Raw genomic sequence first — 26,406 nt, forward strand, 5'->3', positions numbered from 1 at the left:
GCTATAGGAGAGGAAGAATTTACTAAACTCGTTAAATCATCTAAATCTACAACATGTATGTTAGACCCTATACCGACTAAGCTACTGAAAGAGATGCTTCCAGAGGTCATAGATCCTCTTCTTAATATCATTAATTCCTCTTTGTCTCTAGGATACGTACCAAAAAACTTTAAGCTGGCTATGATTAAACCGCTTGTTAAAAAAATGCAACTTGATCCTTCAGAATTAGTCAATTACAGGCCGATCTCGAATCTACCCTTTCTGTCAAAGATACTAGAAAAGGCAGTATCTTCACAACTATGTTCCTTTCTAGAAAGAAATGATATCTGCGAGGATTTTCAGTCCGGATTTAGACCATACCATAGTACTGAGACAGCTCTCATTAGAGTAACAAATGATTTGCTCTTATCATCCGATCGTGGTTGTGTCTCTCTATTAGTGTTACTCGATCTTAGTGCTGCGTTTGACACCATTGACCACGACATTCTTTTAAATAGACTAGAAAACTATGTTGGCATTAGTGGAATTGCACTAGCATGGTTTAAATCATACTTATCTGACCGTTATCAGTTTGTAGCAGTAAATGAAGAGATGTCTTATCAATCACAAGTTCAGTATGGCGTACCACAGGGCTCAGTACTAGGACCGCTGCTGTTCACTCTGTACATGCTGCCATTAGGAGATATCATTAGGAAACATGGAATTAGCTTCCACTGTTATGCCGACGATACTCAGCTCTATATTTCTTCAAAACCTAACGAAACTTACCAATTCACTAAATTAACAGAATGCATAGCTGATATAAAAAACTGGATGACTCGTAATTTCCTACTTCTAAATTCTGAAAAAACAGAGATTCTAATTATTGGACAAAAAACTTCCTCACGTAATAACCTAGAATACTGTCTAACACTTGATGGCTGCTCTGTTAAGTCTTCGTCGTCGGTTAGGAACCTGGGTGTGCTCTTTGATACCAATCTTTCATTTGAAAGTCACGTGTCTAGTATCTGTAAAACCGCATTTTTCCATCTTAAAAATATATCTAAATTACGTCATATGCTCTCATTGACAAATGCGGAACAATTAGTCCATGCGTTCATGACCTCAAGGCTAGATTATTGCAATGCTCTACTGGGTGGTTGCCCTGCACGCTTAATAAACAAACTGCAGCTGGTCCAAAACGCAGCAGCTCGAGTTCTTACCAGAACCAGGAAGTATGACCATATTAGCCCGGTTCTGTCAAAACTGCACTGGCTCCCTATTAAACATCGCATCAATTTTAAAATATTGCTGATTACTTACAAAGCACTAAATGGTTTAGCTCCGCGGTACTTGAGCGAGCTCTTAACGCATTATACTCCTTCACGTCTATTGCGATCTCAAAATTCCGGCCAGTTGATAATACCTAGAATATCTAAATCGACTGCTGGCGGTAGATCCTTTTCCTATTTAGCACCAAAACTTTGGAACAGCCTTCCTACCATTGTCCGGGAAGCAGACACACTCTGTCAGTTCAAATCTAGATTAAAGACACATCTCTTTGACATAGCGTTCACATAATACATTATAGACTTCTATAATTCAATATTAGGCTGCATAGATTAGGTCAGCTGGAACCGGGAACACTTCCCATAAATCCTGATGTACTTGTTACATCATGAGAAGAATGGCATCTACGCTAATTTTAGTGTCTTTGTTTATCCCAATGTTTTCCCGCAGCCTGCCGGATCCAGGCCGTTTCCAGATCTGATGAAGGACCTTCGCCTGGACCCGATGTCAATGCAGTGCTGAAGGGCCAACTAGTCTCTCCCTATGGAGGATCCCTTTCCCACTCTACAGATAACGCGTCGTCGGGAAAACTCAATTTGCGTATCTACCCCGGAATGATAAAATAAAATAAAATTCTGAATCAAAACTATAAGGAAACACCAGTAATTTGTTTAGGCTTGGTTTGTAGGGAATTCCAAACCTGCACACATATATTCAAACGCACATAATTATAGAACCCGTTCTTAATGCGCATGTGAACGCCATCAGCGTTTCTCACAGGTTCGCTAAAGTCTGTGTAGAGAGAATGGTGTCGTCTTGGCGGCCCTAATTTAAAAACAAATGATCGTTGCGACGGAAGCGAATCAATCAAAACTAACTTTAGCTGGAAAATAACTTTATTAAAGAACCGCTATAAAGCCAAAACAATCTTACGTTAAATTATACATTTATCTCTGTAAAGCTGCTTTGAGACAATCTACATTGTTAAAAGCGCTATATAAATGAAGATGACTTGACTTGACTTGACCTAGTTTTTTTTATTTATTTTCTTCTTAAGGGTTGAAAAATAAGCAGATCTAGCAGCTTTTAAGGCCTCTCTGTATGCAATTGTGCTATCTTTCCATGAAATGCGAAAAAACTCTAGTTTTGTTTTCTTCCAGTTGCGCTCCATTTTTCTGGCTGCTCTCTTAAAGGCCTGAGTCTGCTCATTGTACCACGGCGTTGGACTATTTTCTTTAATCTTCTTTAATCGCAAAGGAGCAACTGTGTCTAAGGTACTGGAAAAGAGAGAGTCAAACGTTTCTGTCGCAATATCGAGTTCTTCTAAGCTATCTGGGATACTGAGGAGATGAAACTGATCAGGAATATTATTAATTAAGCAGTCTTTAGTGGCAGAAGTGATAGGTCTAACATATTTGTAACACAGAGTCGACTTTGCAGCATTGGCTAAATGAAGTAAACACAAGACTAGATAATGATCTGAGATGTCATCGCTCTGCTGTAGAATTTCAACGGCATCAACATCTATTCCGTGTGATAATATTAGATCTAGAGTATGATTACGACAATGAGTAGGTCCTGACACGTGTTGTCTAACTCCAATAGAGTTCAGAATGTCTTTAAATGCCAATCCCAATGCATCTTTTTCGTTATCTACATGTATATTAAAATCACCAACAATTAGGACTTTATCTGCAGTTAGTACTAACCGATAGAAAATCAGCTAATTCTTTGATAAAATCTGTATGGTGCCCTAGTGGGTCTGTATACAGTAGCCAGCACAAATCTCAAACGTGATTTATCATTTAAACTAGATAGTGTTACATTAAGCAACACTTCAGAAGAATTTTATTTAAAACAAGACTTCTCAGTAATTCTGAAGATATTACTATAAATTACAGCAACACCTCCCCCTCATGTTTATAACAGTAATTTTGGGAGGTGGACTCATTTAAAGTAATGTAATCGTCTGGTTTTAGCCAGGTTTCTGTCAAACACAGCACATCTACACTCACCTAAAGGATTATTAGGAACACCATACTAATACTGTGTTTGACCCCCTTTCGCCTTCAGAACTGCCTTAATTCTACGTGGCATTGATTCAACAAGGTGCTGAAAGCATTCTTTAGAAATGTTGGCCCATATTGATAGGATAGCATCTTGCAGTTGATGGAGATTTGTGGGATGCACATCCAGGGCACGAAGCTCCCGTTCCACCACATCCCAAAGATGCTCTATTGGGTTGAGATCTGGTGACTGTGGGGGCCATTTTAGTACAGTGAACTCATTGTCATGTTCAAGAAACCAATTCGAAATGATTCGAGCTTTGTGACATGGTGCATTATCCTGCTGGAAGTAGCCATCAGAGGATGGGTACATGGTGGTCATAAAGGGATGGACATGGTCAGAAACAATGCTCAGGTAGGCCATGGCATTTAAACGATGCCCAATTGCCACTAAGGGGCCTAAAGAAAACATCCCCCACACCATTACACCACCACCACCAGCCTGCACAGTGGTAACAAGGCATGATGGATCCATGTTCTCATTCTGTTTACGCCAAATTCTGACTCTACCATCTGAATGTCTCAACAGAAATCGAGACTCATCAGACCAGGCAACATTTTTCCAGTCTTCAACTGTCCAATTTTGATGAGCTTGTGCAAATTGTAGCCTCTTTTTCCTATTTGTAGTGGAGATGAGTGGTACCCGGTGGGGTCTTCCGCTGTTGTAGCCCATCCGCCTCAAGGTTGTGCGTGTTGTGGCTTCACAAATGCTTTGCTGCATACCTCGGTTGTAATGAGTGGTTATTTCAGTCAAAGTTGCTCTTCTATCAGCTTGAATCAGTCGGCCCATTCTCCTCTCATCTCTAGCATCAACAAGGCATTTTCGCCCACAGGACTGCCGCATACTGGATGTTTTTCCCTTTTCACACCATTCTTTGTAAACCCTAGAAATGGTTGTGCGTGAAAATCCCAGTAACTGAGCAGATTGTGAAATACTCAGACCGGCCCGTCTGGCACCAACAACCATGCAACGCTCAAAATTGCTTAAATCACCTTTCTTTCCCATTCCGACATTCAGTTTGGAGTTCAGGAGATTGTCTTGACCAGGATCACACCCCTAAATGCATTGAAGCAACTGCCATGTGATTGGTTGATTAGATAATTGCATTAATGAGAAATTGAACAGGTGTTCCTAATAATCCTTTAGGTGAGTGTAGGTTTTAATCTGTAATCATATCATTAACAATAAGTGCTTTTGAAGAAAGGGACTGAATATTCAGCAACCCGAGCTTTATCATTTGTTCATCCGTATTATGTCTGTTTTTTATTTGTTGAACATCAAGTAAATTTTTACCCTTAAATGGGTTTAGTTTTTTGTATTTCCTAATTCGGGGAACAGACACAGTAGGCTCTATGCACGTAACAGTTCCGGGTTCACGTGTACTAGGCTATCAACTTCCTGTTCAACTTCCTGTTTATACACGGACAGATATGGCTCTCTTTTATAGTCGCTGTCTTCAGGATTTACCTCGTCTCACGGTAAATGACATAGATCGACTCGTAACAACATCATGTGCTGCTCCCAACAGCAAGCGGGAAAAGGGATTTAAAATGTATATCGGCAGCTATATCGACAACTATGAGGGTAAGTAAGCTAACGTTATCATGCTAACAGTTATATTGTAATCAAGAAACTGACGTGACTGAACTTGTTAACGTTAGCTATTTTGTTTCACACTACTCTACTATATTAAAACAGACAAACTAGCACAGTGTAAGAACGTGTAATCGAAATGTAGGTTCATCTTTTTCCGTAACAGTGTCAATGAAAAACAAGGTGACAGGAGAGGTCAGCGTGAGGGCAGTCTGTCATAGATCCATGAGGAAAAATGAAAAGCCACACGAATTGAAAGTAGGGTGATTAGGGTCAATGTTAGGGTAATGGTTAGGCTGATAAGTTGCCCAGCTGATAAGTAACATTATCTAAATGTACATGGCTCAGTCTACTGTTTATGGATGTGAATGAGTAGGCCTATGTAGCTCTCATCTAGCTACAATACAGCATAGGTAAAGTTGGTTTTATATTCGTACAGTCGCATATTCGCGGACTTTCGCGTTCAGTAACTCGTGAACTAAAAGTTGTTACTACACAAATAACACCTAACACATAACTATACATATAACACCTGCAGACAACCGAAAGTGCAAAGCGAAAGTGCAGAGCCTAATTTTCCTAAAAACGAGCTTTCCTTCGCAGTGGAAAAAATACATTGATCTCTATGCGCAAGCTGCTGAGAAGGGACCGTCTGCAAAGTGCAAACCCCGAAAAGTGTTACTACACAATATTCAAAAACTTCACTGTAATTCTGTATTGTTGCCAAATTCAGATCACACATGACACATCACTGCTGTCCTGCTGGTTATATAACAAGACTTTGTTTTGGATAAATGCAATACAATTGTATAATTGCATTACAATGTGTGATCTGAATTTGGCAACAATACAGATAATTACAGTGAAGTTTTTGAATATTTTTCATAATAACAAATCATAAAAATAATGCTTTTTTTTTTTTTTGCCCAAAATAAGTGTAGTATAATCATCAGGACAGTAGTGATGTGTGAACTGAATTTAGTGACACTATAGTGTGTATTTTTGATTTACTGATTGGTCCCTTCGGATCCGTCTCTCAGCCGCCTGCGCATATAGAGATCAATGTATTTTGTACATTCGGAGGATCATTACAGGTAGCACCTTCAGTACCACATACATGGACAGCGCCATGTCACATAGTCAAGTTTTCCTAAAAAGTAAAAAATTGCCAAGCGGGGAAAACATTTTAAGCGTGAATGTGCGAATATAAAAACAACTTTACCAAGTCAATACAACCGTATGCTTTTATTAGTTATATTTTTCTTGTTAACAGTTTATCTCTTAAGAGGTATTTCTCATCTAAGCTTCTATTTCTCCCTAGATGGTGTTAAAAGACTTGAAACCTGTCATTTTGGTGAGCACCCACTGCTCCTGTGTGGCGGGGTGTGCCTTATGCAACCATTTGGTTGCACTACTATATCAAACAGCACACTTTTCACAATTAGGCCTCCCTGCTGTACCCCCAGTGCACAGTTGCACAGAAACTGAGCAGACCTGGCATAAGCCAAGGACCTTGGTAAGTCATCTGTCTGTCATGTGAATTGTACCATGTAACTATTGTGATGCCATGTCAAAATGTGTCATTGCTGTCAGGGTGTTAGGCCAGGTCCGGTGGGAGACATGGAGGTCCGCAAACCCCAAAATTCTACCTCTGTTTGTGTGAGGTGAGACTATATTACCTTTAGTTTAAGATGTGTTGATGTGGTTAATATGTATGCAGTTAATATGCTGCAGGTTTTTTATTTATTTTTTTTACATCTTTTCACTTCAACATTTTCAGAAGTTCTCTCTACAAAGCACTGGATGGGGAAATGCCAGATCTTGCCACATTGAGAGTGGCAGAAGTATATAGGGACTTTCTCCCTTTGCTTGCACCTCTGGTGACCACCATGGGCATGTCAGCGGAAGTCCCATTAGTTCAGTCAGCTTTTGGGGCTGTCCAGGCCGGGAGTGTGCTGTCATTTCAGCAAAAACCACCAGAAATGCGGGAAATCATCAACATCCCAGATGCCCCTGCCCAACCTTCCCTTCCCATCCAAGGCTATAGGCTTGAGCCAACCACATGCGCCCATGTGTTATCAGAGGAGGAACATGTATATATAAAATCGCTACAGGTGTCATTCCACATGGCCCACAGGATTGAAGTTGCAACACGGGAGCAGAGCTCATGCCAGGAATGGCATCGACTGAGAAAGATGCGAGTTACATCTACACGCTTTCACGAGGCATGCCATGTTCGCTGTCATACATCAGCTGAAAATCTGGCACACAGAATTCTGAGGGGGACTGTCATGACGAAGGACATGAGGAGAGGAATCGATATGGAGCCAGTTGCCGTGACAGAGTACTGCAGTTTAAAAAATGTCAACTATTCACCCTGCGGGTTCATTATACACCCTGATGCTCCATGGCTGGGGTGCTCCCCCGATGGAGTCGTGTTTGATCCTTCTGAAAACCCACCATTCGGCCTGCTGGAAATTAAGTGCCCCAACATCAAGAGTTACGTTGACTGTCCCTACCTGAAAATGTCTGGTGACTCTCTGCAGCTTAGGAGGCAGCACAAGTACTATTGCCAAGTACAAGGTCAGATCCTCCTAACAGGTTTGGAGTGGTGCGATTTCGTGGTATGTGCGCAGGAGGACATGCTTGTTGAACGCATACACAAAAATGTAGATGTAATGCGTACCATTAGAGACCGAGGAGATCTTTTTTTTTTTTTACCACTACCTACTGAAGTGTTTGCGTGTTTAAGTCATTTCAGATTTCAGATGTTGCTTCATTTAATGACTGTGTTAAGTGTGAGTGTGGCCACATACCACTGGTGGTCCATTCAATTACTCTGAAATTATTGTACAGTATTATATTTATGGTATTCTATATTTATTGTATTATTCTTATTAAAATGATTTACATATATACACTCATGTACATATATTTATACAATACATATAACAATCTATATTTATTATATTACAATACACATGTATATATACATCTTTATACAGCATTATATTTATTGTATTATTCATAGTTATTTACACTAAACAATATTTACATACATACACACACTATATTTATACACTATACACAATATAATATACCTATCTATTATATTACAGTATATATACATTATCTTTGTACAGCATTATATATATATATATATTATTATTTTTATACAATATATATCTAATATATCAATATATCTATTATATTACATTACACATGTATATACATACATCTCTCGATTCTTATGGTTATTTTTGTGTTCTGTATTATGAAATTATAATAAAATATGTATAAGGAAACACTGTCTTAGTTTTGTCTGTTGATCAGAGGTATGAATACAGAACAGTGTGAAATCCATAGTATTTACAAAAGTATATGTACAATATTTATACAAACCTTAGCATATCACCAAGGATGAGAGTTTTTAGACTCAATGGCTCCATGCCTTGACAAGTGGTCCACATTGGTAGTTCACAAGCAAACATGCCACTGTGAACAGTTGGTTTATGCTACCAGAAATGGACAAGGGGATGACGGTGTCAAACAACTTATGCTCTTTAACACGACGGATAAGACGTTCAACATGTACCCTGAGCCTAGCCACAGACTGAGTGTGTGTCACTTCATCAGCTGACATTTGTTTTCCATTGGTCAGGAAAACAGGCCGGTGGATTTTACATGGCACTAGGCTATCAATTAAGAAGCCCTTATCCACCATGATGGCCATGTCAGGGGTAAGAAGGTTAATGATCCCTGACTGTTTGAACAGCTCCCGGTCACTAATAGACCCTGCATACAGTGCAGAAACAAATGTTATTGCACCATGAGGTGCCATTCCTACTAAGGCTTTGAAGGTGCAGTGAGACTTGTAATTTGAAAAGACCTCACTTTGTAGTAGCAAAGAGGAAGGTGTTTGGCAGCGGATCTCTGTACAATCCAGGATAACCTGTGTGTCTCGAAATTGATGGAATTCTTCTGGCAGATGGGCTCGTACTTTCTCTTTTGGCATCCAAATGCACACTGACCCCAGGACAAAATACAGGAAGTTGGCCCAGGTTGTTATGATGCGGCTTACAGTGGTCTGATGTACTTGAAACCGATGACCAAGGTCCCTTTGCTTGAGGCCCAAAGCAAGATGCATCAAGAACAGGAAGAACTCATCTATTGCAGGAAGTGCCCGAGTGTTTCCAGGCTCCTTGAAGACTTTGGAATTGGTGACACGAATCATCCTGTGAGTTGCCGGTTCAATCAGTTCCCAGAAGGCCATCAGGTGGTTGTATGTTGCAAATCTGTCAAGAAAGAAACGTGCATTGGTTCTCACATGGCATAAAATACTTATACATAGCTTTGTAGTAAGTTTAAACTTTAGAAAATAGGAATGCTGAACTACAATCTTGCAATATTGAGTCATGACAATTATGGAATTTGGTATGTATGATTAAACTAACTCTGGTTGCTGTTTAGGGCTGTGAAACGATTAATCGCATCCAAAATAAATGTTTGTGTACACTGTACACATAATATATGTGTGTGTACTGTGTATAATTATTTAGTATATATAAAAACACACACACACGTATGTATATTTTTAAGAAAAAAATGTTATTTATATATTAAATATTTATATATAATTCAAATTATATATATATATATATATATATATGAAGAGTTCAGATGCAAAAGCCTATAAGTGCCATCTGAAATTTACTTCTAGAATGATAATTTTTTTATAAAGCTTGCATATTTAAGTTAAGTAATTTCACTTAAATGACAATTAATAGGTAATTTGCATTGCCATTTAAGTGAAATTATTGAACTTAAATATACGAGCTTTGTAAAAAATGATCATTCGAGAAGAAAATTTCAGATGGCACTTAGAGACTTTTGCATCTGAACTCTTCATATATACACACAGTAGGCTATATTTAATTAATTATTTCTTAAATATATACATGCATGTGTATGTACACACAAACTTTTTTTGATGTGATTAATCACGATTAATCGTTTAACCAGCTGGTGTTCATACTTATAATTATGTTAGTCTACGTTGTTGTTATTATTTTGGTCAGTGTAGCCTACTTTTAGGCTGCCTAGGCTACGTGTAACTAGCGTATATAACTCCAATCATATTTATCAGAAACGTGGACTAGTGTTTTCAGGACAGTGGCAACGCTATTACAAATGCTTACCACAGGCAATATAATCTTACCTTGTATAAAAGCGTATGTCCTCATCGGACCCAGCAAATCTCCTGAGACCAAAGCGGTGTGTGATCTTTGTTTGCTCCAACTGCTTCCGTACATCTTCTATCTCCCTTTTTAACTCCTCGTTTTCATGTAGAACCATGTCCACAGCTGCAGCTTCGGGAACTGAACAATAATCATGTCCAGTCCTCTCCACATCAAAGTCCATATCTTCTTGGTCTACGTCCGAGTCAGGATCAGGGGTCAGCGGTCTCTCTCGACGTTCCCAAACACTCAACCTCGGCGGCTGCTCCTGACGGTTCCACTCAAACAGTGTAGGGAAAACACCTTTTTTCAGACGTTTCAGACGAGCCCCTTCCATAAAGTCATCATGTCTGAAATGAACGCTACACACCTTTGTGTTTTTGTTGACTAGGAAGTCATCTCTCCTGATCTGCGCGATCCACTTTTTTCTGAGATCCTCTTCCACTGGAAATGAATGGAAACTCACAGTCGAGTTGTATCTTGCCGACACAACGCACAACGGCACACAACAATGTTCCGATCTAGGTCGCATTAGCTTTTGGTATCGGAAAACCTTTTTCTCCATGGTTAAGCTGCCAAAAACTAGATAAGAACAACCAGAAATGTTTGTCGCTGGTAAGTATCGCGCTAACCGTCAGACGTAAATACGGAACCGGAAACTGTTAGCCTAGTAGAGAGTGTAGTCGGAAACACGTCACAATCCCCGCTGCATAGAGCCTGTTCTATATATGATTGTATCTAGGTGAAAGAGGCTCTATGTGATGGGATTTATCTGTGGGGGATTTATCACCTCAGTGACATGAGAGAGCTAGCAAGACGGTCGGTTTAGCCAGTCTGTCTGCTTCCTGACCTGAGCCCCAATTCATGTTTGAGTCACACATACACACACAACCCTCGTTTTCATGATGACCAGGAATCCAATATTCGCACCAGAACCACAGTACCCAGCTAACAGGGAACGTTCCCATAACTTTCACTAACGTTATGTAAAAGTTATGTAAATGTTAGTAAAAAACGTTCCTGAAATAATGTGTCTGGAACGTTCTTATAATGTTTATAGAGCTAAAATACATTGTCGTACCGTTGAGAGAAAAGCGTTCTTATAACAACGTTCATTGAACGTCCTTGTGATGTTCTCATAATGTTGAGTGAAAACGTTCTTATAACAACGTTCATTGAACGTCCTTGTGATGTTCTCATAATGTTGAGTGAAAACATTCTTATAACAACGTTCATTGAACGTCCTTGTGATGTTCTCATAATGTTGAGTGAAACCGTTCTTATAACAATGTTCATGGAACGTGTTTCTGATGTTATTTGTTCTTAACTGACGTTCTGATAATGTTGGGTGAAAACGTTAGAACAAAGTTTTTAGAACGTCCTTGTGATGTTATTTGTTCTTGACTGATGTTCTCATAATGTTGAGTGAAAACGTTCTTATAACAATGTTCATGGAACGTGTTTGTGATGTTATCTCTTGACTGACGTTCTGATAATGTTGAGTGAAAACGTTCTTAGAACAAAGTTTTTAGAACGTCCTTGTGATGTTATTTGTTCTTGACTGATGTTCTCATAATGTTGAGTGAAAACGTTCTTAAAACAACGTTCATGGAACGTGCTTGTGATGTTCTCATAATGTTGAGTGAAAACGTTCTTATAACAACGTTCATGGAACGTGCTTGTGATGTTCTCATAATGTTGAGTGAAAACGTTCTTAAAACAACGTTCATGGAACGTGCTTGTGATGTTCTCATAATGTTGAGTGAAAACGTTCTTAGAACAAAGTTTTTAGAACGTCCTTGTGATGTTATTTGTTCTTGACTTATGTTCTCATAATGTTGAGTGAAAACGTTCTTAAAACAACGTTCATGGAACGTGCTTGTGATGTTCTCATAATGTTGAGTGAAAACGTTCTTAGAACAACGTTCATTGAACGTCCTTGTGATGTTCTCATAATGTTGAGTGAAAACGTTCTTATAACACCGTTTATGGAACGTCCTTGTGATGTTATTTGTACATGACTGATGTTCTCATACTATTGAGAGAAAACGTTCATAGAACAACATTCTCAGATACAAAAATATGTTCTTAGAATGTTTTTCTAACATTCCCATTAAGTTATGAAAACATTATTTCTGAATGTTTTCTGAACGTTCCAAACAATCGTTTTTTTTTTTAAGTATTAAAGTTCTCTCATTTTGGAAATGTTATGAAAACATTATTTTTTTAAATGTTTTTTAAACGTTCAAAACATCCAGTTTATTTCAAATGTTATAAGAACGTTTTGTCTAAACATTTATACATAACTTTTAAAGAACGTTAGTGAACATTATGGGAACGCTCTCTTTTGGTTATAAAAAAACGATAACGTGCAGGGAACGTTCTGGAAAGCTCTCTTTAAAATATACTGTAAAATAAAACCTAAAAATAACCTGCAGGGAGCGTTCTGAGAAGGTTTTCTTTGGGTTATAAAATAAAACCTAAAAATAACCTGCAGGGAACGTTCTGGGAAGGTTTTCCTTGGGTTATAAAATAAAACCTAAAAATAACCTGCAGGGAACGTTCTCAATTAAAAAAACTGGACATTTCAATGTTTAAAAAACATTCCCTAATGGGAATGTTAGAAAAACGTTCTGACAACTTATTTTTGTTAGCTGGATTAATGGTTAATGGTTGCCTGGAGACGCTGGATGTTTGGTGTAAAGATGGCATGGAATGGAGCGCATGCGCAGAGTTGTGAGTGATAGAAAGACAATGAGAGAATTTGGTTCAGAATCAGATGAAATGCTGTTACCGAATGGAAATTCAAAGTCCTGATTGATTAGTGTAATGCATTAGGTTCAATCCCAGCTAACAAAGAACCCAACAAACACAGAACTTTCCCCCTAATGTTCCCATATGGTTCCCATTTGGTTATTGTTTTGGGAACCAAATAAGAAAGTTCTTTTTTTATTACCTAAAGAGAACTTTCAAGATCTTTCCCTGCAGGTTATTTTTAGGTTTTATTTTACAGTATATTTTAAAGAGAGCTTTCCAGAACGTTCCCTGCAAGTTAGTTTTTTTTATAACCTTAAGAGAGCGTTCCCATAACGTTCACTAACGTTCTTTAAAAGTTATGTATAAATGTTTAGACAAAACGTTCTTAAAACATTTTTAAAAAACTGGATGTTTTGAACGTTTAGAAACCATAAAAAAAAAATAACGTTTTCATAACATTTCCAAAATGATAAAACGTTCTTAATACTTAAAATGTTTGGATGTTTGGAACGTTAAGAAAACATTCAGAAATAACGCTTTCATAACGTTTCCAAAATTATAGAATGGAATGTTCTTCTAACGTTCACATAAACAAAGAAAAAAAACGTTTTTTAATACGTAAAAAACCCTGGATGTTTGGAACGTTCAGAAAACATTCAGAGATAACGTTTTCATAACTTAATGGGAATGTTAGAAAAACATTCTAAGAACATATTTTTGTATCTGAGAATGTTGTTCTAAGAACCTTCTCAATAGTATCAATAGTTCTAAGGACTCTCAATAGTATGAGAACATCAGTCAAGTACAAATAACATCACAAGCATGTTCCATGAACGTTGTTATAAGAACGTTTTTCACTCAACATTATGAGAACATCACAAGGACGTTCCATGATCGTTGTTCTAAGAACGTTTTCACTCAACATTGAGATTTGAGAACATCAGTCAAGAACAAATAACATCACAAGGATGTTCTAAAAACTTTGTTCTAAGAACGTTTTCACTCAACATTATGAGAACATCAGTCAAGAACAAATAACATCACAAGCACGTTCCATGAACGTTGTTCTAAGAACGTTTTCACTCAACATTGTGAGAACATCACAAGGACGTTCAATGAACGTTGTTCTAAGAACGTTTTCACTCAACATTATGAGAACATCAGTCAAGAACAAATAACATCACAAGGACGTTCTAAAAACTTTGTGAACGTTTTCACTCAACATGAGAACATCACAAGGTCGTTCAATGAACTTTGTTCTAAGAACGTTTTCACTTAACATTATGAGAACATCAGTGAGTCAACGTTATGAGAATGTAACGTATTTAACTCTAAACATTATAAGAACGTTCCAGAAACATTTTTTCAGGAAAGTTTTTTACTAACATTTACATAACATTAGTGAAAGTTATGAGAACGTTCCCTGTTAGCTGGGTTTCTATTGTGTTGTTTTCCACATGTCTTGTTAGATTTGACTTGTCTAGTTGTATGTTTGAGTTTGTGTTTTTTTTCCCCTTGTGGTGGGGTTGTGTTTTTGGTTTAGAAAATGTAATTTTTTCTCTTTATGATTCCATTGTTTGGACTGTGTACTACCCAGAGACTCATACAAAATTTTGTGTGCTACACAGTAAAATGTGAATCTTGAAGTAAAGTCTTTTCTGTTATTTTTGTAATTCAAATATTTAATTCACTTAGAAACTTTATACTCTGGAAAAATGTTAACACTCTGGACAAATGTGTCAACAAGTTTTGGTACTTAAAAATCCTGTTACTTGAAATAATTGTTATTTATTATTATTTATGTTACTTTTTCATATAAATATGTTCCTGTAACGTTTTTTCTTAATACATAAAAAAAAAACTGGACGTTTTCAATGTTTAAAACCCTTTCCTACCCTAATGGGAATGTTAGCAAAACATTCTGACAACTTATTTTTGTTAGCTGGGTAGATGCAAACACTTCATCTCCCTGCGTTCTGTTGCAATGGGTCTACGACTCTACGTAAAGAGACAGGTAAGTGTGATGAGCATCAAAGAGGCGCACCCTCCTCGAACGTCACCTACAGCCTTAATAGCAGGCCCTGGGAGCAAGGTAGGTGTTTTGACACGCCATTTGCCACAAATACTAAGGGATGCATAACTTCACGACTTGGCAACCTCTGCTGCTTCTCGCCACAAGTTACTCAAATCAGGTATTCAGAACAATCTGGTTTGGCTATGAAACTCAGTTCTTCAGGCGCCCGCCCATATACAGTGGCATTCTTTATAGGAGAGGAGAGAGAGTTGCTGTCCTTCGGGCAGAGATCGCAGTTCTCCCAGCGAAAGAAGAGATAGAGTCTGTCCCTCCGGCTGAGATGAAGAAGGGGTTTTACAGCCCTTACTTCATCGTACCCAAGAAAGGAGATGAGTTGAGACCAATTTTAGATCTGTTTTTGCATCGATATCGCGATGTGCACAGTATAGGGATCATAGTTGATACGTGATACTTGCGGGCCAGCTGCAGCCCGTTTCAGAACGCATGTGATTCACGGATTATTTGCAAAGTTTAACCATCATAGAGTGAAAGTTTATCATTTGCATGTGTTTTTAAGTCAAGTCAGGCATCAAGCGCAAGAGGACTCACGCACTGTTTTCTGTGCGCACAAACAGAGCCACGCAGACAGCATGTGACCGCCAAGTTCAGATTCACTCCTCAACAAAATCACCCCAATTATTCTAGAATGTAAATTCCTTTCAAATAGAGCCATTCAAATCATCTGGTGAAATTGTTTTTACATTGCAACATATATCGCAGAAAAACAAAATATTGCAATATAAGTTTTTTTCCAATATCATGCAGCCCTATCTGCGAGTACTGAATTGGGCCCTATACAAGCTTCTGTTAAAGATGCTTACACAGAAAAACATGATATCATGTGTCCAACATCAAGATTGATTCATGGCACAGACCTGAAGGACCCGTGCTTCCTCGGCACAGGCCTTTTCCGTGGTTTACTTTTGAAGGACGAGCATATCAGTACAAGGTCCTCCCTTTCAGGTTTTTCCTGTCTCCTCGCGTCTTCACGAACGTTGCAGAGGCTGCCCTTGTCCCGTTAAGGGAAGTGGGCATTCACATACTCCACTACCTTGACAACTGGCTAATCCTAGCCCACTCGCGAGAGTTGTTGTGTGCGCACATGGACTTGGTCCTTGAACACCTAGTCCAACAGGGACTTTGGGTAATGAGCAAGTTTCGCCCAATGCAGAAAATCTCTTTTCTCAGAGTGGAGTTGGACTTGATCATCATGACAGCACATTTTTCACAAGACCAGTCAGTGCTGAACTGCTTGAAACTGTTCAAGCACAAGACAGCGGTACCACTGAAATATTTTCAGAGGCTCCTGGGACATTTGGCATCCTCGGTCGCGGTCACGCCGCTGAGGTTGATGCATATGAGACCGCTTCAATATTGGCTTCAGGCTTGAGTCCTGAGATGGGCATGGTGCCACGGCCATGTGGCCATCACGCCGATCTGTCGTCGCACTTTCAGCCCTTGGTCGGACCTTGCATTTCTTCAGGCAGGAGAGAAGGAGAATGCTTCCCAGAATTAACAACCAGGTGTACTCAGCCATTAAAAAAAAAAAATCAATTTTGTAAAAAAACAAACAGAAGAGGCTGGAGTAACCTCTTCCAAGAGGTAAAGGGGTCCTCCTGATATGGGGAGACCTGAGGTAATTTACCCAAGCGGAGGCTTGCCTGCATCTGCACCGCCAAGTCTCATGACACAGTTCTGTTGTTTGGGAGTGTAGTATACAGTAGGGACACCTAGTGTCTGTATTTCGACACAATGTCGAAAGTGACCGACAGAAAGGGAACGTCTAGGGTACTAGTGTAACCCTCGTTCCCTGATGGAGGGGAACCCTCGTCCTTCCTGCCACAACTCTGAACTGCCACTGAAGTGGTCGAGATGCCGTCTCGGCTCCTCAGCAAAAACCTGAAAGTGTGGAGCACGCTGGCCTCCTTTTATGTCCGGGGTAGAGGCCAGACATGCAAATTCCACATTCCAACTTCATTGGCCTGTTCTGAATACGTCAGAGGTGTTTGGGGCTCCCAAGAGTGACCCCTAGTGTCAGTATTTGACACAACGCCTCCGTTCCGACCATCAGGGAACGGGGTTACACTTGTAACTGAGACGATTTAGCAGTCACAAATGAATGCAAACAACAAATAAATGCAAATAAAATATATTGTGGATGAACAGCTCACAGTTAAACATTATATAGAAAATACCAGAAATCTGTTTTTCTTCAGACTTCTGTTTTCATTTATTGAACACACTGACCTTCAGATGTGACAGAGCTGGCGATGGAGTGCTAACAGTAAAGTCATTATGCAAACAGAGCTCCAGCCAGATGTCAATAGCTGCCTGTGGCGAAGGCCCTCTGTCCTTCAGATTGTCATTCTCAAGGTCTCAGTCTTCACACTAGCCTCTTTTCTTCTCCAAACTCCCCCATGTCTCACTGCCATACTATTGGCAACTTTAGAAAGCAATGTGTAGCCTTAATCTGACTATTATGTATGTGATATTTTCACATTTAAATGACATTTGATTCTTTTGATATTCCACTGTTTCTCGTAGACTTGAGCCAATAACAACTGTTCGCTAAGAAGTTGCCCCACCCATTCTCACTTTGTGCAGGAACTGTAAAATGTGTGGAGGATAAATATTGAGCATTGTCATAACAACGTTTCAAAGGTCAAAGAATCCAGCTACTGGCTTCCGTCGAAATCAAACACACACAAACACGCATCCTTTATCTCTTTGAGGTTCTACTAAACCTTTCTTTCTAAAGTCCTTTCTTCTAACCTAATTTTCCTTAAAGTACACTTCTGTACCTTGCTTTAACTGGGCCCACCTAAAGAGGAAAACCCTTGGATTGATGATGTGTCTAACTGTACCTTTACATTAGTCATTGCTGCCTTGGCATCTCAAATGCTAAAATTGAGCAATAAATTACACTAATGATATGGAATGTTTTTTTATGGATCCATCTTATTAGTAACCAATCCTTGTTCAAAACATAACTTGTCATCTTTTAGTAATGGCATTAGAGGAATGTTCCAGGAAATGCAACTTAATCTGTGCTGTACATTGAATGATAATTTATAATGTATAGATAATTTAAAATAACAATAATGTAGTGGAAGCAAGTGCAACTTAGACTTTGTAAATGCTTAATTGTTAAAAAAAAAAAATTCCAACAAGTTTTCACAAACCTTGGGACAAGGCCAAAATATTTTCTGTGGTAATCTACTGTCTGTGCACACTAAAAAGTCAAAGTGATACTTTACATTATAGAAGGTGATGCTGAACATTTTTATATCCATTTCATATAAACCTACATGAACTGTTTGACAAGGTCAATTACTATACACTTAAACTCTTTATTTCATTATCTCTATATTTAACCTTCCCTCTCCATAACCTAACCAAAAAGAAAAAAATAGTTTAATTCTGCAAGTTAAACTTTGAGCATTTGCTTGTAAGTCTCTTTATATTGATATTACAGTATAAATTAATTTTCGACCAAATACATCTTTACATTACCAAAAAGTTTTGTATTCTACAGATTTTTTTGTTAATCAATATGAAATAAAAGTCCTTCATCATATCTTCTCACGCAACAGTGGCTGCATTCATATTAATGTAAATACACAACCACTTCTAAGTCACGTTCTATGAGGGGGTGAGACCACCCTCTGCATATGATTCATTAGCAAAACTAATGCCCCGAGGCACATGGGCGTCATCAACATTTCGGAAATGCTTCAAACACCCACTTTGTGTGTTTGTGTTGCTGAGGACACAGACAGACATTTTGCATTCCTGGCCAAAATGCTTCAAAAGGGTTTATAACCTCTGGTCAACTGATTTGACCACTTGTTGACAGTTGACTCTTTTGTCTGACACAATAGAAAGTCTGTCTGAAAAGAAAAATGAATGAAATCTCAAGCAGATGTCCATGGTAGTATGCTAGTTCTCAGTGGGATCAAAAGGTGTCACAACCAGAGGTCACGTTGACCGAATAATTTTTTAGCAGTTACAGAAAAATCTAAAGCCAACAATCATTTTGACAGATTACACTGAGGGTGATCTATTGTAACTTGTAACTGTAATTCCCACCCCTGTCCAGTCCAAGTTATAATTATGTTTGTTGCCCCTCTCCAGGGTTATTTTTTCACATTTATGGTCACTGAATGGCTTTTCTGAGGTAAATAAAATAAGGTAGAAAGGCCTCATTAAAGAAATCCATATGACTCCAGTGGTTTAACCTTAATTTTATGAAGCGACACAAGTGTTTTGTTTGCGCAAACAAAAACATTGTTTACCACTTTATTTGTGGTAACGAATAAAGTGTTCACGAGCCAACGTCTCCAACGAGCGTTCACGCAACAACGTCTGCTCTCGCGTCAACAAAACATGCATGCGTCGTGGTACTCTTGTATAAAGTAGTAAATTATGTTTTTTTTCTGCTCAAACAATGCACTCGCACTCGTACATAACCTTGTGTGTATTTGAGAGTTTAAGCACAATAGTTTAATACTCACGGGACGCGCTGTCTGACATCCAGCTTTCTGTGAGTGTGCTTTTTCCTTCCACTAAATTTTAATATTATAAATGATCTATGTGGTATTTTGAGCTGAAACTTTACAGACACATTCTGGGGACACCTGAGACTTATATTACATCTTGTAAAAGTTGGCATAATAGGTTCCCTTTAAGGATATAGCAGGCGATTTCGGACACAGCCCCTTGTATTTAAGCCCTTTGTTTCCTCAGTTCATTGTTCTGTGTCGTTTCAGTTTGTGTGGTGGTCCATATTTTTTGTGTCTCCTTAGATTTGTGATTAGAGACTTCTTTTGGATATCCCTATTCGTCTTGTATACTACAACCACCACACGTGATAGAACACTGAACCAAAGATTTGTTTTAGCTGCGAACGAGCGCACAGAGGCAGAGTGTGGGGAGTAGGTGGTGGTGAATAACGGATCTCCGTTCACCAGCTGCCCCGCTAAGGAGGACATCACCAGCCCCACTCTGGACCCAGAGCTCATTCAGCTGCCTCCCACACCCTGCACAGAGCCTATACCAGAGCCCACCGCAGACATGGAGGTCAGCGCCAGAAAGAGTGACTGAGCCGACCAGCTCCCTGGAGCACGAGCCCAACGCAAAGTCTGACCAGATGTCCTGACCAAGTCTCCTGTGTCTGCTGGTTCCGCCCAGCTCCAAGTCTCCTGTGTCTCCTCTGGTCCCGCCCAGCTCCAAGTCTCCTGTGTCTCCAAAGATCCTGCCCAGCCTCCCTCTCCCACCCCCTTCACCTATAACAGCCAGTTCCTCGGCCCTGTCTCCGCTGGTTCCCTTCAGTACCTTGACTCTTCCTATGACACTCTCCAGCTCTGCCTTGGCAAGAGGATCCCCCGGTTACGCCTCCAGCCACCGAGCCCATCACTCCACCTTGGATCGTAGACCAGTCGACTCCATCTTGGCTCCTCCCTCCCTTGGCTCCACCTGGGGCCGTCGTCCTCACGGCTCCACCGGGCTCCCTCGTCCCTCCAGGTCCACCTTGGTCAGTTGTTACTCTGCCTTAGAGGTCTGCACGGGCTTTAAACTTAAGCCCGAACCCGGCCTGTAGCCGAAATCATTTAACCCGACCCGACACGAACATTACGGTTATATTTTAAGCCAGAGCTGAACCCGAGGTCCGTTTTTATTATTGCTTGCAACTATAATTAAAAACATAAGCTACATGTACAAACACCATTTCACCAAGGCACAGTGGCCCCCTCATCAGTCAGCACACAAGAAAAAAAAAAAAAAGAGAAAAAGAGAAAAAGCACAGACTTAATAATTACGAAACTTTGATGTGGTTGAACAGGTGAAACAGTAACTAATTCCCCTGGAACTCAAACATTAAACTTCAAAACAAAGTTCACGCAGTTGCACAAATATTTACACAAATATATCCCCCGAGTTATGAAGGAAGAACAGCATCAAGAGTTGATGGTTTCAGCGCCGTCCTCTGATTGTGGTGTTGTGACTGAACTGTAACTTAGAAAATCTTTATACTGTAGGCTATACATGCCGTGTGCTTGGCTGCTTGCTGTGTTGTGATCGTAATTATATTAGCACGCGAGAGAGAAAGTACATGCGCAGTTTCAGCCGTCCTCCTCTGATTGCGGTGTTGTGACCGAAATAGTGAGCGCAGGAGCACATGCGCAAAACAGTTTTGTAAAATTATATATGATAAAATAAAAATGATTCATATATAATTTTACAAAACAGTTTTGCGCATGTGCTCCTGTGTGCACTATTTCAGTCATAACACAGCAATCAGAGGAGGACGGCTGAAACTGCGCACGTACTTTCTCTCTTGCGTGCTCATATAATTATGATCACAACTCAGCAAGCAGCCAAGCACACGGCACGCGAACTACATATATGCATAACCGATATAGTTTTTCTAAGTTACAAACCTGAACCCGACTCGAACCCGTGAGTTTTTCGCGACCCGTCGGGCTCGGGTTGGGTAGCAGACCTCTACTCTGCCTATGCCACATACTTCTGTGCCTTAACTTGTGCTTCGTTCCTCCACCCCTTCGGCTACGTCAGGCTCCATCTTGGTCCTCAATCACACCGGCTCCGCCTCAGTCCTCTTGCACCCAGGCTGAAAAATTTGGCTGCATGCGTGGAACACGCACTATACTTTGGGCTTTAGGGTGTGGTTGGACCGTAGGTCCCGAGCGGGGGAGCTGGACGTCAAGCTCCGCCCATTGTCTCTGCAGTGAGCAGCCTCTCTGTGCAGCAGTGGTTGTACAGTAGGCATATAGAGTCATTGCAGTTATTTGAACCAGCCAACCACTGAGCGAGTCCGGAAATGCATATGTTGCTAAAGCCATCTTCTAAGTCAAGTACGCAGCAACATTATTCAAGTAAAACATTTTCTTTGCGCTCAGACTGTGATTTCTGCAATATAGAACTACATTTTTACAGCTAATCAATCCTTACCCTGTCATTAAACCTTTAAAATGTAGCATGTCATGGGAAAAGTATTAGAAAAGCACAGCATCCATTTATATATGTATATATACTGTCATTTATTTCACCTAAACATAATTTTCATGTAATCTAATGATTTCATGTCATTTGTGTGCTTATTTCTATTCAGGAGAGTGACATATTTGATCTAAATGTGTAAATGAAAAGCATTCTGTGTACTTCATCACTTTAACCAGATTGCTTATATGTACATGTATATGTATGTATACTTTTTATGTTTATTGTTTATAAATCCTGATATGTGTTTTATAGATCAGGCCAGTCTTGTCATCCCAAATGTATTTTGTGTAACATGTCAGATTGGGATTTTCCTTTGCGTTGTAATCCTTCCACACAATTTTTTTCAGTGGATTAAAAAAAAAAAATGGTAGGGACAAAATCGATTTTGCCAAAAAGTGGTGGTGAGTGGGAACATGTCCCAACGGCAAATTACGCCTGTGTGTGTGTGTGTGTGTGTGTGTGGGAGGTCACATTCTTGTTTTGACCGATAGTGACAGAACAGGGAAGAGGGAAAAAAGCTTGTTGGGGAAAAAAACTGCATGAACAGGCTAATGAGATATATCATTATATATTTATGCATTTGTTCTAAAAACAGCTAAAACCGTGGCTGCAGAAAATTCAGATTTCTCCTTACAGGAATTTAAAATATATTAAACAGTTATTTTAAATTGCAATAACAATTCACAATATTAATATTTTATAATATTTAAATAAATAAATAAATAAATGCAGTCTTAATAAGAGATTTAAGAGCACAAGACTTCTTTCAAAAACGTTTTAAAGAATCTTACCAACCACAAACCTTTGGTAAGGTAATCATTTCCTAGTCAAAACAAAATAAAAAGGTTGTGACTTGTAATTGTAACTTTATTTCCTGCAATTTTAACTTTATACATTACATTGTGACTTACATAAATGTGAAAATTATTAACTGCAAGAATTTACTTGTGCTATCATATTTCGGACCCTTGTGACAGATCGACCTCCACTGTCTGTACTCCCATTTGTAGTCGCATCTCATTTGCATAAAATATAACTTTTCTCAACTTTGTCAAGTTATCAGACATGGCTACAATCCAACAGTCAACAGTTGGGTTCAGGTTCGTCGTTGCAATTTACTGGCTGTGTGAATGCCCCTTCAACCATTAAAAAAATATATAAATAAAATAAACTGAAAAAGATTGAATTGATTCACTGAAATTATTTAAAATGATCAATCCAACACTGGTCTTGTAACTGACATTTAAATCTGTCTTAAGCTCTTATAGCCTACAACAAATATATTTACATTAAAATGATCAGAAAATGTTTCAATATTTAGCAAATTTTTTATATATCTTCCAACTCCAGCCTAAACAATTTCACTATAGAAAATGTCAGGAAAATATAGCATAGAAGCTGAACAGTAATATTATCTTTGATGTCAGTTTCTTCCCCCAGCACTTTTTTTTTTCTTTTTCAGAAGCAGAAAGGAGCACAGAAGGAGGTGGAGAAGCTCATTTGCTCCTGTCAGACTTCACACTACGCCGCCGCCGGTGAAATTAGCACAGCTCTCTGACCTTTACTTAAACAAACCAAGAAACTCGCTCCTCTCCTGAGATTTCATTCATGGCGGCGTGACTGATGGGGGAAGCTGTAGGACTATTACTGACATTCCAGAACAATGATCAAATCTGCACGACTACAACAACACTAACTGCAATTACGAGAAATCAACAATTAAAAATTCAACACCTCTCTGAGATTTGAAAGAGCTGCTGAGATGTGTTCAGAAATGGATGATGTTTGCACTGGTGGTGTAGTTTTGCAGATGGTAGTGGAAAGGTTGTTGGTTTGAATCCCAGTGATTCATTTGACCAAGAAATTTAGGCACTTAAGATTAAGATTTAGCATTAAACAAAAAGTTAATGATACTGGACACAGACTTGTGACTTCTGCTGCTGACTTGTGTGACAAGCTGCTGTATCGATAATTAATAGCCTAACTAATGACTTTTACAACGGAAATAAATCAACACCGAACTTAGGCTACTTAAGTTGGACAATGACACTCTTTTCTTCTAGAGCTGCTGTACAGCCAAACAAACTTTGTTGCATTCTTTTCTGTATTGTAAAAAGAGCTATATAAATAAGGGTGACTTAACCTGACTTGATAAGAGGTCTTAGATTAAAACTATTCAATATGATTACTAGCATAATTAGTGATTATCACAAACTAGTGGTATTAATATCCACGGACAGTAGCCTAAGCAACTTAGGATCTTGCTCGATATCTCAAATGCAGTGCCAATGCCACTGCACGCCAACTGACTCCCCAGTTACAGTAACACCAAAAAAAGTTGTTTCATATGGAAAATACATGTCTGAATGATAGGTGGATCTGATGTGGCCCATAAGCTTTCACAGTTACAGCACTCGGACTCTTATACACACCACAGACAGACTGACGTGACAACAGTGAAATACCTTTTTGCTTGTCCATCGCTGGAAATGATCAAAGCGTCCAAGTGAAATGTTCTCGGTCGCTTCCAGAGTTCATCGCTGAGTCTGTTTCTGGAAGTGTAAACGAAGTCAAAGTGAATTTAAGTGCAATTTCGAAGTGAATCAAGGGAGAGTTGCGGGTGAGGCGGCAGTCAAACGAAGATAACAGCAAAACTGTCGGAACAAGCGGCTACATTGTCAACATCCACTCCACATCTCTATCACTGAACTCTCCGCCTCCAGCTGTGCGTCTGAAATCCGCTAATGTATAGTAGCTCAACAGCGCCACCTACGCTCTCAATGCGGACAATAGTGGAAATTACAAAATAACCTGTATATGATTAGCTACCAGTGAACAGTAAATGATTTATCTATGCGAGGAAGTAAATGTTAATTTATTTTAAAGAGAAACATTAGGTTCGCTCCCAAAACTTTACGTTTCTTCACTTTAGCATGGATAAATCCACAGCTATGTTAAGATTACTGCCAAAAACCAGACACAAAACGTTGTTAAAATCATAAGCTTTATTGAACTGAATATTAATTCAAATGATATGTTAAAATCATTAGTGAGCCACTTACAAATCAAAATAATAAAACAACAATACCACTGATAAAATCACAACAATGTACACTCACTTTACTAAATCCATTTTATTTTTTCATTCATCACACGTTCACATAAAAAAAAGGAAAAGAAGAAAAACACTATTCATGAAGTAGAGAAAGATCAATGCTATGTTAATATTTGGGACATTTTTCACATGAAAATTGTCCGATGCATGTAGGCCTACATGTGGTTAAAAAGAGCTTATTTTCTTTTTGCACTGTGAAAACATTCAACCTTTTAAGTGTATATGAGTGAATCAAGTGCTTTAGGATGAAGTATGAGTGCCTTACAGCAAAATATTCCTAGCAAAAAGTATTTCATAAAGATGGCCTGACTTCTGAAGCCACAAATACTTTCAGACCAGAAAAACACAACTTTAAGCTGTCATTGAAAAAAAAAAAAAAAAGATTGATAAGTAGCACGATTTCATGATTATTGAGTATTGTGAATTGTAAATCAGGTGTCAGATGGTGTTCACATAAAATACGTTATCATAATACCATTGGTTTGTTAATAGGCAAAAAGCTAAGAATAGCTCTCACATATTTCCTTTTGAGCAGTGCTTCTAAAAAACTGAATGTGGACTGTCTATTTTTGTACTTCTACATTGTCAAGTTGATATGTGTTGCTTTTTAGTGATTACATTTCCATTCTGTAGGTACAAACTCTAGGCAAAAAGCATGCACTCTATCTAAGCACTTCATTTGGTCATTGGAGTAATAAAAGCATAGTATGAGTAATAAAAGCATGTGCTCAGAGATCAACACATAATATGTCATTAGAAGTGGGCAAGAAGAATATATGAACTACAGGAATCTGTGCCATTCAGATTTTTAGATTTGTTAACTTTTTTCCATATAATTATAATTAATATATAGTTAATTCATTAACATAATTATGTATACTTTGTTGCAAAATGTGGACTAATAAAAAACATCTCTGCTGTGTGAATGTGTTGATTTTTTCAAAATTGCACTTCAGTAAATTCATCTTCCTGTTTTTCCAATTTAGCATCCTGTGAGTCGTGACCAATTCAATTCAAATTCACACCCATGAACTGAAAAGGGAGCCAGTTAAATACTGTAAATACACAGAAAGCAAAAACCAGGGTTCCAAAATCAAACCATCATTGCAAAATCAAACCATCTGGCAAGTAGCAACCATCAGGTGTTAACGTATGACGTGTATAACGTCTCTTTATTTCCTAACCTATCCTTATCCTATAAAACAGGAGCACTGTAAAAAAAACAAAAAAAAAACTCCACCCATAAAGAACAAAAGAGGATAGAACCAAAA

At 38.8% G+C, this 26,406-nt stretch overlaps 3 protein-coding genes across 5 annotated transcripts in view; 1 reads left to right on the plus strand and 2 right to left on the minus strand.

Annotated features, from left to right (window-relative positions):
- The window catches only part of LOC311277930 (actin filament-associated protein 1-like 2), an 82,976-nt gene extending 58,236 nt beyond the window's left edge, over positions 1 to 24,740 (minus strand). For 2 of the 3 annotated variants that reach the window (XM_084388416.1, XM_084388415.1), the window contains exon 1: positions 24,486 to 24,740. In XM_084388416.1, the coding sequence (XP_084244542.1) occupies positions 24,486 to 24,501 (16 nt within the window). In that variant the 5' untranslated portion in view covers positions 24,502 to 24,740. The remainder of the gene's footprint in view (positions 1 to 24,485) is intronic. The other variant, XM_084388417.1, reaches the window with a different exon arrangement.
- LOC311279146 (uncharacterized protein) lies at positions 4,752 to 8,025 on the plus strand. Its single transcript, XM_084390444.1, has 4 exons — positions 4,752 to 4,920; positions 6,251 to 6,445; positions 6,523 to 6,593; positions 6,710 to 8,025. Exons 1-4 carry the CDS (start codon positions 4,915 to 4,917, stop codon positions 7,770 to 7,772), a joined length of 1,335 nt encoding a protein of 444 aa, XP_084246570.1. The 5' UTR covers positions 4,752 to 4,914; the 3' UTR covers positions 7,773 to 8,025.
- LOC311277902 (uncharacterized protein) lies at positions 8,185 to 10,831 on the minus strand. The gene is made up of 2 exons (XM_084388380.1): positions 10,148 to 10,831; positions 8,185 to 9,224 (listed from the first exon to the last, which is right to left on the minus strand). Exons 1-2 carry the CDS (start codon positions 10,729 to 10,731, stop codon positions 8,366 to 8,368), a joined length of 1,443 nt encoding a protein of 480 aa, XP_084244506.1. The 5' UTR covers positions 10,732 to 10,831; the 3' UTR covers positions 8,185 to 8,365.
- Positions 24,741 to 26,406: the final 1,666 nt, after the last annotated feature.

The sequence above is a fragment of the Rutilus rutilus genome, assembly GCF_951802725.1.
Source record: "Rutilus rutilus genome assembly, chromosome: 19".
Classification (NCBI taxonomy): Eukaryota; Metazoa; Chordata; class Actinopteri; order Cypriniformes; family Leuciscidae; genus Rutilus; species Rutilus rutilus.

Coding starts and splice junctions, on each gene's coding strand:
- LOC311277902 (XM_084388380.1), bottom strand. CDS start 10,731: ATGGAGAAAAAGGTTTTCCGATACCAAAAGCTAATGCGACCTAGATCG. Junction 9,225..10,147: donor GACATACGCTTTTATACAAG/GTAAGATTATAT, acceptor CTTTCTTGACAG/ATTTGCAACATACAACCACC.
- LOC311279146 (XM_084390444.1), top strand. Junction 6,446..6,522: donor GGCATAAGCCAAGGACCTTG/GTAAGTCATCTG, acceptor CATTGCTGTCAG/GGTGTTAGGCCAGGTCCGGT. Junction 6,594..6,709: donor TCTACCTCTGTTTGTGTGAG/GTGAGACTATAT, acceptor CAACATTTTCAG/AAGTTCTCTCTACAAAGCAC.